This window comes from Hippocampus bargibanti, linkage group LG14 (genome assembly GCF_051943395.1).
Source record: "Hippocampus bargibanti isolate YZ-2025 linkage group LG14, ASM5194339v1, whole genome shotgun sequence".
Taxonomy (NCBI): Eukaryota; Metazoa; Chordata; class Actinopteri; order Syngnathiformes; family Syngnathidae; genus Hippocampus; species Hippocampus bargibanti.
The window spans coordinates 11,889,970-11,908,757 of NC_142747.1; the positions used below are offsets into that span (position 1 = coordinate 11,889,970).

Consider the following 18,788-nt stretch of genomic DNA (forward strand, 5'->3'; position numbering starts at 1 on the left):
CAGGAAGGGCATCCGACGTAAAAGCTTGGCCAAAACAAACATGCGGATCAAACTTCTAAAGATGGAGGACACTGAATTGCTGGGGACCCTTTGAAGGGAAAAGCCGAAAGAAAAAGAAGAAGCTCATCATTGTTGTTGTTCTGCTTTAGGTTTCAGAATTCTGTAATACTAAGTACAGTATTAAATTGATGAAAAGCATATTCATAGTTTATAGAAAGTACAATATTCAATTTGCCTGTGTTTGCCTAATGACAAGTATGTTCCTGATTTGAGGTCACGCTTGTAGCCCATAGTTGTGTGGGACTTTAGAATTTCCCTCAACTCCAAATCAACGTTTCAGACCTCAGTGGTTTTCAAATTGAGCCATTTGAATATCTTTGCAGGCGTCCCGGTAGTCGCATGGTTAGCACACCGGCTTCACAGTGCAGAGGTCGCCGGTTTGTGTCCCGGTCCGGCCTCCCTGTGTGGAGTTTGCATGTTCTCCCAGGCCCGCGTGGGTTCTCTCCGGGTCCTCCGGTTTCCTCCCACACTCCAAAGACATGCATGGCAGGCAGATTAACCACTCCAAATTGTCCCTAGGTGTGAGTGTGAGAGTGACTGTTGTACGTCTTTGTGTGCCCTGCGATTGGCTGGCAACCAATTCAGGGTGTCCCCCGCCTCGTGCCCGAAGACAGCAACCCCCGCGACCCTAATGAGGACTAAGCGGTACGGAAAATGGATGGAATGGATGGAATATTATTGCTGTTTTTCTGGTTGTGTTTTGAATGAAACTTAAGGCTCACAGTCAACTTGATGCTATAAGACTTCTTTGTCTTGGTCTTGGCTGTACCCAGAAGTCTGTGTTTTCCTAAAAAAAAAATACAAAAATCATTAAAAAGCCCAGATTCATGAGTGAGTGTCGCTCAAAGCCTCTTTCTTTTTCTCTCTCTTTCACCTCTCGTCCCGCCAGCCTCACCGTCTCCAACCTTTTCCTGCCCGGGCCAGCAGCAATGGGGGCTTTCTCTTGTTTCCTGGTGCTGGTAGTGCTGGATAAACACACAAGCTGCCTCTCATATAAAGGCTCAATTCTTCTCCATCATGTTTAAATATGGATACAAAGAGAAACTTGTATGATAATTTCTGGCATGTGGTAGCAGGGGCTGCTGCTTTTGAGGGGGGTGGAGTGTGTGTGTGTATAAGGGGTTGGGGTCACTGGACAGACAGACACGAGCCTTGTTCTGATTCTTTTTGGAGATTTCAAGGTTTTCTTTTAGCGTGGACCAATTTCATTTGACAAAGTCACTGCCCGAAAATGTGAGATGTGACAAATGATTGGCTGCCCTAAGTTGCATGTTGGCAGTTGAAGCAATGGCAGCACAAAGCGCCGCTGTCGTGGAACTTAGTGGCACACAGAGCAGCCGGGGATTGAACCAAAATACTTACTTAACGGAGATGGCTTCTCTGATACCTTTCACCTTTGATTTGAAGAGGTGCTTGTGCAAAAGGAGACTGAATCTGGCTCCTGACTTGGAACATGCCAGAGGTGTCACAGATAGTTGGGATGATACGGATGGCCTGCTGATATGTCGAAGATCACTTTACTGTCCTGCTGCCATCAGCCAAGTGCACGCAGGATATGATGTCACGTTCCTTGGAGGCTTCAAAGGCCTTAATGGGCTCCAGCAACAAAGTGTTTAAAAATACGTATATTGCAGTTTCAGATATATTCATATGTTCTAGGGGTGAGTAGTATTCATGATAATGTATTGATTAAGCAGCCAGGTAGTCAAGTGACTTCTACCACATAAAAATCATTGAAGTGTTTCATTTGTGAATGATTGCTATATATCTGTCCTTTGCCCGATATCAGCTGAAAAATGTTCCTGCTCAGTCGTAACCTTAAAGGCAAGTGATGGGATGGATGAATAGAAGAACTTTTGAACTTGAAGAAAGGTTTGCGTCAAATTTCACAATCCTGAACTGCAGGGAATCTTCTTCTGGACCTGTAAAGGTTTTTGTATTATTTATTGGCCTCAACAGGAGACACGGAATTACTTTCAGCAAAGAGCATGCGTGAATCTGTATTTTGACAACAGCAGATAGTAAATCAAGAGAAAAAAATTAATGCTTTCTTTTTTATTTGCCAGACTACAGGTGTGAATGTGAATCTGGTGCAATTCGAAGTCAGCTGCATGTGACCCTACAGGATAAGTTCGTTACAAAAAGACGTCTGGTAATGATTAGAAAATTCTGGTAATGAAGATTGCCAGCAGCAAGTTTTGTGTTATAAGATGACGGAATAGAATAATTGAAGAACAGGAAATGAACATTTTCTTTGCTACTATGTCGTCATTCCGATGCATTGAGCAAAGGATCAGATAAGAAAACTGGTTAATGGCACAGAAGGACGCTGCCATTTTTGATTGGGAGAGAGTGAATGAGACTTCCTGTCTGTGGTTCCCTTGCATCACTCGTTCGTGCTTGTGAAACAAATACACTCTTGAGAACACCCGCAGAGCTTTGCAAAACAAACTAACAAACGGAACATGCACCGACATGGTGTCGCTACACGAAATATCAACCTGGGGGTAAAGTTCAACAATACCTTTGCCCCTCGGCATGTGTGTGTGTGTGTGTGTGTGTGTGTGTGTGTGTGTGTGTGTGTGTGTGTGTGTGTGTGTGTGTGTGTGTGTGTGTGTGTGTGTGTGTGTGTGTGTGTGTACATGTATCTTCATCTTGCATCTAAAGTGAGATTAGAAGGTTGTAGGAATTGTTCAAGTGAGATAAAGAGCCCCTATGCCAAACTGCACCGGAAAACTGACATGAGACATAATAAAGATGTAAAACTTTGATGTTGAAGTTTTCCGGCCTGTAACTGTGACCGCTAACAACCTCCTCAGTTCTACACAACAGTACGGAACAACCTTGAAGAAATTCGACATGTGGTCCAATTATATGTAATTTTTTGTGCTGTGATGCTGTGTCAACATAGTTAAAAAAGTTAGTCTATAATTGCCCCCCAACGCGTTTTTCTTGAAAACTAGAAATAAAAGACACTAACTGATTATTTTTACTTTGCTACTTCTCAGTATTGCAATGGTGACATATCATTGCACTGGTGGGTTGTTTCCTGTTTGAAAAGTTACTCCCTTTCATCCTAAGTCATGAAAGAATGGTAGGAGTGTACAGAAGATTAAATTCAGTTCATACATGGATCAAGTCATTATAAGTGCCTTGCACACTGGGTCCGAGAGGACAGTAATTTCATCTGTGCTGTATGTCATGCATATTAGCATATTTGAAAATAAAGCTGACTTTGACTTAGAACTTGGGTGATATGTGGCATATAAGGAAATGAATAACAAATAATAAGCGACAAGATGTCAATATCAATGCAGATTGTTTCATGGTTGTGCATGCAAAAAGTTGTTTAGACTTTCAAGATGAAAAGTTACGAAGTTACGTATGAATGGCCTTCTATACAATGGAGTTCATAATAAGAAAATTGTAGTGAATCACAATTCACGTCAAATCCAGAATTTAATCACGGGGTCAAAAAAGCATTCGTTTTTCGATTTAAAAAAAAGTCTGACTGTTGGAATGATACGTACCAGGTTGAGTGTCATCGAAGCGTCCTTTCGGCTACACCAAAGAGCTCGGTCCCCGTTCTGAATAATAATATAATAATAATAATCCATTTCATTTCTAATGTCATCATCTTTGGTTTGGAAGAGCTCCATTTTACTTGTATATGTTCATAACAGCGGTTATCCATCGCTAAGTCCGTTTAGTTGTTCTTTGGCTGGTGCTTGACAGCTACGAGCTAACAGCAGCTGGATGTTTGCCCGATTCACTAATATGCCGATTGCTCTTTTTCACCACTGGAAGCAACTTTCTCCCCATTGTCACAGGCTGAAAGGATGACAGCAGTTATCCAAGTGCCGGATCGCTAACTCCAGTTAGCTTCCTCGTTCGCCTCTGCTGGTGCTGTCCTGCTTTGGTCCGTTGGAAATGGCTTGTTTGCCCGCTGGGAATTTGTGTAAACTTACACCTTTATGCATGTTACCGCAATTGGCTGCCACACAACGATTTACTATCGCGTTATTTATGTAGTTTTCCTTTTAATTTCGTGATCAACACAGTGTTTTAAGACGATACAAAGTACCCAAAATGCAATGTGTATCGCATTCTCGGTCAGGGGCGTTCCCTCTGCGATGTCACTTCTGGCATTGGCATTAACTCAAAAACAAGACTTCATGAATATTCAGCGCGAGTTTTAAAATGTAAAATATAGCTATATGCGGTGGAATCTTTGTAAAATGCGCTCAGTAGAAGTCAATGGAAGTGATTTTACAAATTATGGACGGAACTTGTCTGAAAGTGTCGGTTGTCCTTTAGGTGGCCTTATGTGCAGTTGAAACAAATAGACTTCAATGTAAGTTTACGACAACATCAAAGCCTTGATAATAGTATTAATAATACATGACATTTTAAGCACCTTTCAAAGCTCTCAAGGACACTTTACAGTCACAGACAAGCATAGGCACTACAATAAATAAGATACAATCACAAATAGAAGGCAATAAATAAAATACAATTATACATAGAAACAAGAGAGAGAGCTCCACAGAAAATGCAATTTTGAAAAGGTGGGTTTTGAGATGGGACTTAAAGGTGGGAAGAGAATCGATGTTACAAATGTTGGGAGGACATGAGTTCCAAAGTTTGGGGGCAGAGCAGCTGAAGGCTCTGTCAACCATCGTGCTGAGACGGGCATAGGGGGGGCACACAGAGGCGGAGGGAGGAACAAGATCTGCGGGAACGAGAGGGAATAGAAATTTGAAGAAGGTCAGATAGGTATGGGGGGCAAGGTTATTGATAGCCTTAAATGTATAAGGAAGAATCTTAAAGTTGATTCTATATTTGACCGCGAGCCAGTGCAGCTCTTGGAGGACGGGGGTGATGTGGTGTAAGGATGAGGTTCTGGTGATGATCCGGGCTGGAGAATTCTGGACGAGTTGCAGTTTGTGGAGAAGCTTTTGAGGGACACCAAAGAGAATTGCAATAGTCAATCCGGGAGGTGACAAGACTATGAACGAGGATAGCAGTGGTGTGAGGAGTGAGAGACGTGTGAAGACGATTGATATTGAGGAACAGAGTTTAGACTAACTGGGCACAGAGAACATATTTCAGTGCATTTTATTCTCCTTGCTTTGTGTTTTCTTTACACTGTTAAAACGCATTACTATTGTACTTTAAAAATTCTACAAAAGTACTTTTAAATCCCAATATGCATTGTGTATTCAGGTGAGAATCCAGTTGAAGACTTCAGCGAATAGTGCCACCGGTGTCCCGCACTGTTTGGAAAGTTGAAAGAATTTACTGTTCCAGACTCTCAAAGTCATAATCCACGCTTCATTCATCGGAACAGGAACACTTGACAATTTAGTTTCTCGTAGTCAGTCATACTGAGATCCAATGTTCCCTCTAAACTGCGCGCGTGCGCAATCGCGCACTGCTTGCACGCAGCGCACAAGAACATCTACGCAGCGCACATTTTGCAATGTAACTCAATGAGTGACAAGTGTCCAGCCAATAATGCCGTACAGTTCAGCTACGCAGCCAATCGCAGCAGAACGGCGTGAATGTGCCCTGCCCATACGCACCGTGATACTGGCGTGATACTGGTGTGTGGCCACAGCGTACACATCTGATGTTGCTCACAGTGGTCCTCAGTGTGCTCAGGGAGCTTGTGTGTCTGCTCAGACACATGAAAAATTTGAGGGAACATTGCTGAGGTCAGATGCCAAACCACTACAGCGCTTTTCAAGACTTTTTGCAAATAAGTGTATCATCCCCAAATGTGCTGTGACATTTGTGGACAATGGGCCACTTCAGCTGTTTGTCCAGCCAGGGAAGGTCATTTCTGACCGTTTGTGTCTTTAAAATCTGAATCAAATTTGCTGGTGTAATAATTAATGGAAACTTTGTGCACCATGATTCTTGACTCCTTTAATAGTTTTAGACTCATCAGCCCTCCAGGTGAAACAGCAACTATAACATGACGCGTGACAAAAAATGACTTTGACACTTCTCCATTTTTCTTGCTCATACTTGGCAAAATCCAAGTACGTCAAACAAATCTGACTTGATGCACAAAGCATCAGAATTAAACTGAATCGAGTCATAGTTGCTAATGACGTCACTGGGAATGGAACGTTGCCCCTTTCTCTGCTGCAGTACCGCTGCCGTGTGCTGTGAGTGCAACGTGGAAAAAGGATGTTTGTGCCAAATAAGGTGACTTCTCTAGATCTTGATGCAGAATAAATCATATGAACTGAACCTGCTTTGATGAGAGCCCTGCAGCGCATGTCAGCGCTGCCACAAAATTCATTCATAAAGGGATTATCTCGATGATCTGCGATAATATGCTCAACTGTTTTCCACATGTTGTCGTCATGGCCGCAAGGGTACCGCAGGGAGCAGGGAAGGCAAGAAAGCAGAGCAAAGTGAGTGAGCAAGATGGACACAGAGAGACACAAAGGAAGAGAAGTATAAAAAGCAGTGTCAGAAGCGACAGACTGAAAGATGGTGGAGAGTTGAAACGAGCCAGGGAAGGAAACAAAGAACATATTGTCACTACCGGGTGCTAATCGACTGCTCTTAGACTGCCAGGGACAACAGGTGAGAGTAGTTTGGTTCCCTCCAGGCCCCCACGAAGTACTCTGTGTATGCGTGTTCATGTGTGTGTGTTGTTTGCCCGTGTGCCAGCATGGCCAGTGAACCATATGAAAAGTCTGCCAATGCCAACTGAAAACGGCAAACGAGGAGTGAGGCACGCTCCATCACCGGGATGTCAGCGATGCCAAAGTCTGGTCTTGCACGTGCGTGTGCATGTGTGTGTGGGAGATAATATTTACAGATCTTCAGAAAAATGTTCCATCTCCTCACACCAAGCAGCAGTAATGGTGGATGCATCAAGGGGTCAATGCACCGAATGGAAATACACTTTGATGTTAACAAGAGCGTGTGTGTGTGCTTATTATGTGTTAACAATTCGATAAAGCATGTGACCCGTAGCAGCTGCGAGCAGAACTCTCACCTATTGGAGTGACCGTGAGCGATAACGGCCGAAACGTGCCAAGAGCAAGTTACAAGAATTACTGTGGCTTTCAATGTATTCAGCGAGATGTTTTTTATCATTTCCTAACAAATGATCCCCATCAAAGTGACGTCTATCTAGAATTTAAAAAAAGTATATTTAGTTATTATTTTACTTGTAATTGTATTATGACTTCATGGTGGCGCCAGAAGAGTGGCTGCCTTTACAACACTGTGACATATGTTGTGGTGTCAGTGAGTGGAAATAGAAAATAGTGATTTGACGCACATTTTGGGATGAAAATTAAAGACTCACAAGATAATCAAGAGTGGTACCGTGATATCCTCAGCCATCGGTTATGAAGTACTCGCTGAATGCGGCTACTTTGATTTAGGGCATGTGACCCATAGGGCAGGTGACCCAACAGATGATCATCAGTCGGAAGATCACAGGAGCAGACAAATTTAGCAAGATTAACTACCTCTTTTTTTCCGAAGTGGGACTGTAACCCAACACCCCCAGCACGGCCATAAATAACCTCTAGAGCAAGTGTGTTACGATGACAGTGAGTTGCATACTTGCAAACGGAACCGTTATGTGCAATTCAATTCCACAATTGGGCTTCTGTGATGGTTCCTCATAAATTTGAAGTTGAAAATGTGACGGTGTAAAAGTTTTTTTTTAATGTCAACAACTGAGCAGAACAAATGATGTTGCAGTCACACTAGGCAATGCTGAGGAACATCTGGGCACTGTGCGTGTATGTCAGTGTGTATTTATCCTGGCATTCTAGTGAGCGGGAACTCATGGGCCTCATCCTCATGATGGTCACAAGATAGAGCTCAGCGCTTTAATCCTCTGTATTTATTTTTAGATATCTATTTATTTCGTCACACCAGACCAAAACAAAGCGTAAAGGTTAGAGAGCTTTTAGTTTCTCGTGAAAACATTCTCCAGTATGTGATGTGGACCAAAAACTTGAGAAATGTTGGTTTTGAAATGCTGAGAGAGACGTGAGCCCGTTTGGACTCCCCGAATGAGTTTCCTTGTCAAAATATCAAGAAGTATGTCCCCCTGAAGACAGTCCATCAAGCAAACACTCCGGTGTGCCAACATCAGCACTCTGTCATTTTGTCCCTCGCTCATAAAGAGACAATATTTTGGCTTTATGGGTTAAAATAGATTTTGTGGGGCCTGATACAGCTACACAACAAAGCTATAAAAATGCTATTCTTAGTGTAAATTCTATGTAGGCATAGTTTATCTGACAGGATTTAGAATGGGAGGGTTCGAAGTCCCGACTCTCATCATAAAAATCGAAACTAGTTGAACAGATGCTAGGCTGCTTCTTGACAACTGTCAACGGGCCCTTGAGTAAGCCACTAACCCCACCCATCCCCAATTCACGAGATACTGCACTCTTTGCGTGGCTCTTCACTCTGATGTCTCTCCGTTCACACTTTTATAAGAAGTACAGTATAATAAACAGTGGTGAGCTGTGGATTTCCTCACTGGGCATTCAGTTGTGCTACGTCTGAATCAACCCAGACTGAAAAGTGTGGTGTGATTTACTACAAGTCCACTAGAGGCTACCATTAGCCAGGAAATAACTGACCAACCATTCTTCATGATGTCCATTTTTCTTGAAAAGTCCGTCTTGTAAATGGCTTTAACAGTAAATCTCCAACCAAATCCATTTCTTCTCCTCCTTCAGCCATTGTGGGTTGAAAAAAATGATATTCAATCAACACAATATATTTGCTTATGCAGCTCGCTACCGATATAGCGTGCTAGATCTGGCCAGTATGCACTTGTCACTTGCGGCTTGTGATCAGAGCAGCTTACGCACTAATTAGTTTGTGAAAACTCTGACGTTGACAAGCACCTTCAAGAAGGCATTGGTACCCCTTTTGGGTTGCCAACCTGAAATCTGATTGGTTCGAGCAATCGTTTGATCGACACATTCGATGCGACAAGGCTCGCAGAATTGATTGTGAAGGCGGCAAGGTAGATTTCTGACCCTGATAACAAATGATGGCTGAAATGTGATGAGGTACATTCTTAAATACGAAAACACACATCTGGAGGCAGCGCAGCAGGGGAAATGTAATTAAAGGAAGCTGAAAGACAATTTGGAATTATTTAATTCATAAGAATTGTCCATGAATTCATGGACAAAATATAATTAACATCAGTCCGTGATTCAGATATTTTAGGCTAGCAGAGATGGCTTTGCAGACCTTGACGTCAAATATTTTATAATGTATGTATCGAAATATATAAATACAGTAAAGTCTCGTTATATCGATATCGCTTATATTGATAGTACCGCTTATTACGATACTATTTTCATTTCCCTTGCACATTTCTAGTCTTTTTTTATGTATAATTAGTACCGTTTAGTACGATACCCGGTTATTACGATAATCCGGTTATTACGGTGCTCCTTTTCATCCCCCGCCGGCCATTTTTGTTGTTTATATCGATATATCCGTCGCGCCATTGGTCAACTTGGTCAAATGTCTTGTTACGTGAGCCGCCATCGGTCGCGCCATTGGTCGACTTGGTCACATGAGCCGCCATCGGTCGCGCTATTGGTCGACTTGGCCGTGTGACTTTGTCACGTGACACGCCATCGGTCGCGCCATTGGTCAACTTGGTCACGTGTCTTGGTTACGTGTCACGCCATCAGTCGCGCCATTGGTCGACTTGGTCAGGTGACTTGGTTACGTGCCCAGCACCCGTGTAGCAGAGCCATTTTCATTTTCAGACGCTAGCTCGTGTGTAGCAGACGAGATTGAAGTGTTTGTGTTAAAAGGTAAAAATGGGAAGCAGAAGAAGATTGATGACTTTTTTAAATTGTATACATAATACAGTAAGATGTAAGCGTTGCAGTTTCCCTGTTGTGTTATGTACATGCCCAGTGTACTGTATATGAATGCAATCGTTTTTTGCAACAATGTTTCTTGTTTTGTGTGCTGAAGCGCGATGATTTTGAAAATTATTAGCATTCCATACTGTGTATTAAAGGACAGCCGATGTCACTTTTTATTCAAATGCAAATAAAAATGACTTCACGCCAAGACGTCTTGCATTGCTTGTGAAACAATGGCTTCAGATTCGGATAATATGCTTTCTTGTTACACATCCAGTTATGAATATGTTTCAAATACACTGTAGTTCTGAAGATTAAAGCATACATGTTTACAATCATTAAAGAATTATATGTGCCATTTTGAGGCAACATTGGGGGAACATCTCTCACCTAAAAAAAGGGAGCTAATGGCCAGCTCCGTTTCTTATATGGCGCTTGGCTGCCCTCTTTTGGCGGCTTTTGTTTAATGCAGTTCGGCGCAGGATCGGATATATCGATAGTCCCGGTTATATCGATATTTTTTCGGACTCCCTTGAATATCGATATAACGAGACTTTACTGTATATCTCTGGTACACCACTGAGGTAGACCTGAACCATTTGATGAACATATTTCAAGTAAAACATTGCATTTATAATGACAAAACGTTTTTTTTTTATTGATAAGCTCTTCCTTTGAAAATCTTTCGAATATGGATGTGATTGACTTTATCATATTAGAAGAGCTGGTAACTCGTCGGTGTCAAACATATGGGCCGAGGGCCGGATTTGGCCCACCACATTATTTTTTGTGGCCCATAAAAGCAAAGCAAAGATGTCAACTTTTATGATGCTTGCTAAAATCGCGATCAAAATTTCAAATTCTCATTTGTAATTAAAAAAATATGATACTCGAAGCATTTTCTTGTGACCAAACCCCTCATTACACTAACTTAAATGAGTCAGTATACATTTATTCTTGACTCTTGAGTCTCTGGTTCACCCACAATCTGACTGAAAACTAGTGCGAGGGGGGGAAATAGATGGACCTAGGTGAATAAAATGTCATGTTGACAAATTGGAACTTGCCAGGAGAGCAGAGAACTTTGAGTAACGCCAAGCTGTCAGTGACAATGCATCACCAAAAAAGAATGCAATAAGCAGCAGGTAATTAAATCAAAGTTGATACTGTCCCAGGAACCAATAACAGCCTTCAGCTTATATTTCTGTTTTTGCCTTAATGTCATCCAGTGAACCAAATGCTTTTAGACCCCTTCTCCACTGAGACACACACACTTATACTGTCATCAAAGTACATGAACATATGCACCACTTTTTTTCTCGAAAGGATGAGATGTTGTAAAGTGCTTCCCTGCTTCATGAACCTGTATCATGACACCCTTCTCCCCGTGTTTGAAGTGCTGATCTCCAATCAGCCTCCAGCGGAGGGGATGAAGGGGGTGCGGGAAACATCAGGCAGCTTTCAACCACTCAAGCTGACTCAGGTTTCGGGATATTGTGAGTTCTTGAACTTTTGGCCGTTTCCTTGGGGTTTTTCTATTTGTGGGGAAGAATTTTTATTTCAGGTGACAGGTGAGCAGAAAGCAGAGTTGAGGTATGGGGGAAAGGGTAAAATTTCGAATACTTCAGGTTGAAGGATTTGGGAGTAACACTGTATTGACTTCATATTTTTATTACACACACACACACTCATTTTTTATCATATCAATTTCATTCAGAGGAAAAAAAACATATTTTCCTAAATCAACAGAGACAAGAATTTCCTTTTTCTTATAAAAGCATAATGTCTTCACAGTTACTTTGTGAGTGACAACAAGTGATACTTTCCACCACAAGCAAAATTCTCTCTTCAATAATCTCGCCGTAAATGACATCGACAGATTTCTGCAGTAAAGCGGTTGAGTTTTGTGGACAGATGAGCAATGGCTGTCGGACTGTTTACAAGCTGTGTCCTCGTTTGGCCAAAAGCTGATGTTACTCTGAGTAAGTGTTACGGCAAGTCTCCCGGAAATGACAGCAAGTTGGAGAAATAGGCCCAAAATGATGAGAGAGAGAGAGAGAGAGAGAGAGAGAGAGAGAGAGAGAGAGAGAGAGAGAGAGAGAGAGAGAGAGAGAGAGAGAGAGAGAGAGAGAGAGAGAGAGAGAGAGAGAGAGAGAGAGAGAGAGAGAGAGAGAGGAAGAGATACAGAGAGAGAGACAGACAGACAGACAGACAGAGAAAGAGAGGCAGAGCGAGAGTCAGAGAGAGATGGATAAACAGAGAGAGAGAGAGAGACGGGGAAAGAGAGATGGAGAGAGAGATGGAGAGAGAGATGGAGAGAGAGAAAGAGAGAGACAGAAAGAGTCAGAGGGAGACGGAGAAACAGAGAGAGAGAGAGAGAGAGAGAGAGAGAGAGAGAGAGAGAGAGAGAGAGAGAGAGAGAGAGAGAGAGAGAGAGCAAGATGAAAAAACTGACTGTCCACTCTTAGAAGACGTCTGGGTCTGAGTCCACCATGGAAGGAATCCCACACATGCACATGCACATGCACGCACGCACACACACACACACACACACACGCACACGCACACGCACACGCACACGCACACGCACACACACACACATACACACACACAGATCCTGTTGGATTGCACAGCAGGAATTCACTTATTTGTGTAAACGTGAGGAATTCAAGCAATGAAGCAAAGCAAATTGAACGTTAACCAAAAAATAAACACTTCCCCGGCAGAGGTAGGAGTGACCCCGCTACCACAACAATGATCATATATGACTACCTTCCAAGTCTTAATTTGAGTCTTCATTCTTGTAAATCGACCTTGACCTCTGCTGGCTCGCTGCCCTACGGTCTCCTTTGTTGTTCAAATAGCAACATTCCCCTCAACAGCTCCGACCTTCACGTCCCTCCTCTCACTTTCCCTGGCCAATCTTTTCTATCTTGACTGACCGATAGATGTTTTCTCACCCCCTCTGGCCTCAGCTGCTTTCAGACCCGTGGAAACCACACTGAAAGTCGTTACTGTTCCAGTTTGATGATAGTAGAACATGAATGTGACTCATTGCCGCAGCCCGTCAGTGTTCAGTGAATCGCTACATCATCAGGTGTAACATTCAGATAGGCGAATGAACATTTTGTTCCTGAATTTTACTCTATGACAAATTGTTGTGTGGAATTTTAACAGCAAAAGCAATTAGGATTTAAAGTGGCAATTCAGTGCTTTGTTTGTCATCTGTCCTTGAATTATTGAATGCAGTTGGACAACGCGATGTCTACTTCTACCGTCTATGTTGGACAGTCACACGTGCAAAGCATTCATGGTTGTCTGGCGGCATCTGGTGGTTAAAATTGTTTTCCTACACGCCACACTTGAACGCTGTAAAATGTGATCGACAGTGACGACGACGTCACTGTTAGGCTGTCGTTGGGCGAGGCGGTGGTCTTTCTGTGTGAACTTTGCATGTTCTCCCCGGACCTGCTTGGGGTTTCTGCGGGTGCGCGGGTTGACTTCCACAATCCAAAAACACATGTGGTAGGTTCATTGAAGACTCTAGAAGTTTCTCAGGTGTAACAGTGAGTGTAAATGCTGGTCTGTTGGTGTGCCCTGCGACTGGCTGGCAAACGGTTCAGGGTGACCCCGCCTACTGCTCGGAGGCAACTGGGATAGGCTCAAGACCTTCGTCAGGATGAAGGTTCAGAAATTCATATCTTGACCAGAAGTGATGAAAATCACATTCGTTTTTCATCTAGTAGCCCAAGTCATAAATTCAGGTGCAATTAAAGTGTAAATCAAATGAGATTATTACAATCTTATTTGAGGTAGTGAGATTTATTGTCTCATGATTCCGTTTAAAACCAGCACCATCAATTCAAGTATTCCAGGTCTGCATTGCTTATCCCTGAGCCTGTCACTCTTTATTGTCATTATTGCTCAGCAGATTTTGTTGGCACGCCCAATCTTATCTCAACTGGAGATTCGAAGGGATGCTTACAAAATGACACATGTCCTTGATTTCCACGCCATTGCTCGCCCATGGCCGTTCTTTTCTGCCCTGTTGAGCTCATCAAACAATCCGCTGTCAATCATCTCCTTCTGCCAAGACACCGCGACCGCGCCTGTGCTGAATTCCTTGAAAAAGTTCTCATCCTTGGCATCCAGTTCAATGTCTCCGACTTCCGAAGTGTCGTTGAAGCAGTTTGTGTCTTTGGCGTACACCACATTGGGCTTGGGTATCCACGGGGGCTCCAAACGCCGCACCTCCAGAAGATGGAAATTAATGCTCTTGAAAAACGGGTGTTTTCGTGGGTCCTCACTTCTAGTGTGAAAAATAAGAGCTTTGAGGGCAAGCGACACGGTGTAACCAACCATGGACCGTTAAAGTATCTTGCTGCGTGCGGCCTTATCGTATACTGCAAGAAAATTATCAAACTGAGCATAGGGATAACAAATACCAAATAGGTTGCACGGCTTTTAAACATTTTGGCAACCTTGAGAAGATCATTAGTAGTATTTTTGCTTCTTGCATTTATGTGGCAAAACCACGACTGTCTTCATAAAGACGCAAGCTTGGTACTTACTGGCACCCAAGGCGATGTGCTACTTTTTTCTTAAGGAGGCAACAGATGACATCTTTGGTAGGGGGGTCAAATCCCTTGTGATGAAACTTGCACAGATCTTCAAGTGTGCGCCGGGTCACCTCGCTCTTTAGCACCTTTTCGCGGAAGTCTCGAAAAGGCAAGCGAGCAGCTACCATCTCGTAGATGCAGCAGCCCAGCGCCCACCAGTCCACGGATGTGCTGTAGTACTGCTGAGTCAGCATCTCGGGGGACATGTAACCAGTTGTACCAGCCTGAACAAGCAAACAAATCGATTGTACTCTTTGCTGAGCGCACCGCAGCGAGTTTGAAAATGCAGGTCAAGAGAAGAATAGGCCGCCAGCTGACCTTTTGGCAGATTGTTTTTCCATTTGGCAGCTCGACAGCCAGTCCGAGGTCTGATAGTCTGCAATGGCCGCAGGAGTCCAGCAGCACGTTCTCTGGCTTCAAATCACGATACACGATGTTTAAGGAGTGCAGGTGAAGGAGGCCCATGGTCATCTGGGCTGCGTAGTAAACCACGCGGTTCATACAGATACCACGCTGTCCGAGTTCATAGATGTGAAACCTGAGGTCTCCTCCATTCATCAGGTCCATGACCAGGCACAAGTGGGTGCTGTTTTCATAGGCGTAGGCCAGGTTCACAATGAAAAGATTGTTCGCCTTTGCTAGGATCCTCTTCTCCTGAAGGGCCAACCTCTCGCCACCTTTCTTCTTCAAGCGTCTCTTATCCAACTTCTTGCAGGCATACATTTGTCCTGTGGTCCTCACCTGCACTGCACACACCTGCAATACATAACGGTTTTATATCACAAGCTGTTGCTTTATCACCAGTGTATACCAGGGGACTGCATTGCTTTAAACACCTACCTCACCAAAACCACCTTTGCCTAATGTCCGAAACTCCCGAAAGTATTTATCACTAATCTTCTGTCTCTCATACTCCTTCCACTGCAGAAACCTGAAAAAGAACGGGCTCCCCAAGAACTCGGAGAAAGGCTTTCCTCGCAGGAAGTCCCTTGTGGCTTCTCTCATCTGGTTGACCGAGGAGTCATCGAAAATGTTTGAGAAGCGCTTGCCTGTTTCCACTGAGTCTGCTTGAAGAAAAGAGAGAAAACTCCTGGACTCAGGTTGACAGAACTTCACGAGGAGGTTCTGCCTGGCCTTTTCTTGCTCGTCGTCTACAGCGGAGGTCCATCCTCTCAGCTCATCCAGGAACTCGATGGCGGCTGCATACTGGGGGTTACGACTGAGGAGAAACTGCCGGAATAACTCCCTGCCAATGGGCTGCTGCTCACAAAGTGACTCGTACTGCTTCCCTCCTGCTTCCTTCAGAGTTGTGGAGTTCTTTGGCAGAGGCAGAGTCAGGGAGAGTCTCTCCTCTCGCAGCTCGTTCCGGTCCTGCCGCTGAGCTTTGAGGTAAGCTGTGTTGGCCACCAGTTCCTTCACCAGCAGGTCACTCATACCGGTGGCCCCAACTGTAATCTGTGGGGCCCTACTACTACCCTAAACATGGTCCAACAGCAGCCGCGAACACCTGCAAGCACCCCTCTGCTCCTGACACACCTCTTAAGGTATTAAAAGTGCCACTATCTTCAGGGATTTGTTGGCCCCCGAGGGAAAGCACCTTAGGTGCTTTGAATTTAAGAGGTTTAGTCGGGTCTATTTTGAGGCGCTGCAACGTGCTTGTGTTCAGTAAGAGTGCTGTCACCTCACGTTATGAGTAGCAGGTCTCAACTGCTCGCTCGATTTAAGTCCGTCAATAAATTTCAAGGCGTGTCAAGCATGTTGCCTTACTATAGAAGCATTTTGAATTAGTTTAAATCATGTTTCATGAACACAAGTGGTTCCCTTATGTTTGTGTTTATCTATGCTGCAGGTAGCACACGACTTCAAAGGCACATATAGAGAAAGGAAGGGTGGTCTGACGAGAAACTAAATCGACGTTCTAAGTATTTGAGTCAATGCATCCATCCCTTTTCTGATCCGCTTATCCTCGCAAGGGTTGCGGGGGTGCTCGAGCATATCCCAGCCGTCTTTGGGGCGCAGGCGCGGGACACCCTGAACTGGTTGCGAGCCAATCGCAGGGCTCACAGAGACAAACGAACATCCACGCTCACAATAATACTTAGGGACAATTTAGATTGTTCAATCAACCTTCCATGCATGGTTTTGGGATGTGGAAGGACAATTACCTGGAGAAAACCCACACAGGCTCGAGGATAACATGGAAACTCCACATAATGTGGCCAGGATTGAAACCACCTCTGCACTATATTCATAAGAAAGCATACTAAAGTTGCAGTGTGTTTCTTTATTGCTAGATTGGATTTGCCTTTATTAGTCTCACAGTGGAGAAATTTACATTTCACAGCAGCAAAGTGATGAAAGGAATGAAAGTAGTAAAACAAAATACATTTTATATATATATATATATATATATATATATATATATATATATATATATATATATATATATATATATATATATATATATATATATATATATTATGCTACATATTTTGTCATTCTTCCAATTCTACTATTAACTTACTTTACGATATACGTATTAAAAATACTTATACATGTTTATAATGGCTAATAATAAATAATATATATGGCTAATAATATATAAATAATATTGAAATCATCCCAAACTGCACTGAAAAGAAGCAAAATACATCAATTGGCAGGCATGTATCATCTTTTATTCCTAAAAATTATTGTCACATATTTGACATGTGCCAACCCCCCCATACCTACACGAAAACTCAACTGCGAACAAGACCGCACACTTCAAGGTTTCTTTCTCCTTGCACATCAATCATAAATCACCAGTCAGAGTGTGTGTGTGTGTGTGTGTGTGTGGCATCCACTTGGTACTTGGTCAGTTCATTGCCCACCAATGACACTGGGAGTACTGTAACATGCAATCAAATAGCTGAGGCAAGATGTCGACGGCGGCTCTGCATGGGGTGTCACTATGATCATGGCCAGATCTGTCTCCAACCTCGGGTGCGTGCAGCCAAAGTCTGTGAATCGTGTCGCAAAGGTGCTGGCCTTACTTGCCGATTCTCTGAACCACCCAGTCCTGCTGGCAGAGTGGGCACCGATTGTTCTGCTTCACCCAAAGGGACATGCAGCAGTTATGGAAGGAATGGTTACACTCTCCCCAAACAACTGTAAAAGAGGAACAGGTTGTACTTTAAGATAATAAGGCAAGAGACAAAGTATTGTAAGAGAAAATGAAAGAGAAGACACTGGTACTTGATGACGAGTAACCTGATTTATAAGTGTTTTGATATATTAGCCTTCACTTCATCATTTATTGTCCATGGAAAGTTTGAGATAGAAGTGCCACAGATAGACAACTGAAAGCCCGTGAGCACGGAATGTCTCATGATTACTTAATTGTAACATTAGGGAGCTAGTTAATATGAAAGTCAGGTGAAATTGGGCAGAAAATAACCTATTCATGTACAACTCACTGTAACCACGGTAAAATTGAGAGTGAGATTTTGTACAGTTAAGAATTAGAGAGTATTTTCTTGCACCCACGGTTAGATATCATCAATACAGTTGTGTTGTTTGGACTGAAGGTAGAGGATATAGAGAAGAGGACCAAGCAGACCCTTGGGGGACAAGGTCTTAAGAGGCGTGTTGTACGTAATGTTGAACTGTCGTATGTCGGTAACGTAAACCCCCAGTACCTAATATGCTCTTCCACTGCCATATATTCTATTGGACTTTGTCGTGATAGCTGTGAAACAACTTTAACATTAGCATGTGTGTTTTACAACTGACATTAGCTTACCAACACAGTCCTCTTGCTTATTTTCCGCCTGGCACCTGAGACAAGCATCTGTCAACGGAAAAAAACTGCGGTTAAATTTTTGGTAAACAACCGGCGTTTCGATACAGAGCAGCTAATTCAACAAAACGAGCATCGACATGCTCACCCATCACTTGCACCCGGCAAATGGCGCAAGTATCACATTCGACATCCCAACTCCACATCGCAACGGCGTTCCACTTTTTTAAGGAAAACATTTTGTCACCACCCGATTTAGAACCAGAGGATGTGTTGTGGGAGAGAACTATTCCGAGATCGTCGCCTTCATCCATATCTGCAGCTGCACACAGCAATTAGCTTAGCGGGATTAGCTTGAACAGTGAACACCCAAAGCCAAAATGGACGAAAAGGCGAAGGTCCAACTGCACGTCACCTTCAACGTCGTCAGGG

At 43.3% G+C, this 18,788-nt stretch overlaps 2 protein-coding genes across 2 annotated transcripts; both read right to left on the reverse strand.

Annotated features, from left to right (window-relative positions):
- Window positions 1-11,645: 11,645 nt before the first annotated feature.
- grk7b (G protein-coupled receptor kinase 7b) lies at window positions 11,646-16,740 on the reverse strand. The gene is made up of 4 exons (XM_089013360.1): window positions 15,416-16,740; window positions 14,894-15,331; window positions 14,528-14,799; window positions 11,646-14,265 (listed from the first exon to the last, which is right to left on the reverse strand). Exons 1-4 carry the CDS (start codon window positions 16,007-16,009, stop codon window positions 13,938-13,940), a joined length of 1,632 nt encoding a protein of 543 aa, XP_088869486.1. The 5' UTR covers window positions 16,010-16,740; the 3' UTR covers window positions 11,646-13,937.
- A 491-nt stretch (window positions 16,741-17,231) lies between these two features.
- On the reverse strand, window positions 17,232-18,740 carry rnf7 (ring finger protein 7). The gene is made up of 3 exons (XM_089013554.1): window positions 18,505-18,740; window positions 18,360-18,407; window positions 17,232-17,725 (listed from the first exon to the last, which is right to left on the reverse strand). The coding sequence occupies exons 1-3, from the start codon at window positions 18,668-18,670 to the stop codon at window positions 17,607-17,609; spliced, it is 333 nt and encodes a 110-aa protein (XP_088869680.1). The 5' UTR covers window positions 18,671-18,740; the 3' UTR covers window positions 17,232-17,606.
- Between the last annotated feature and the right edge of the window lie 48 nt (window positions 18,741-18,788).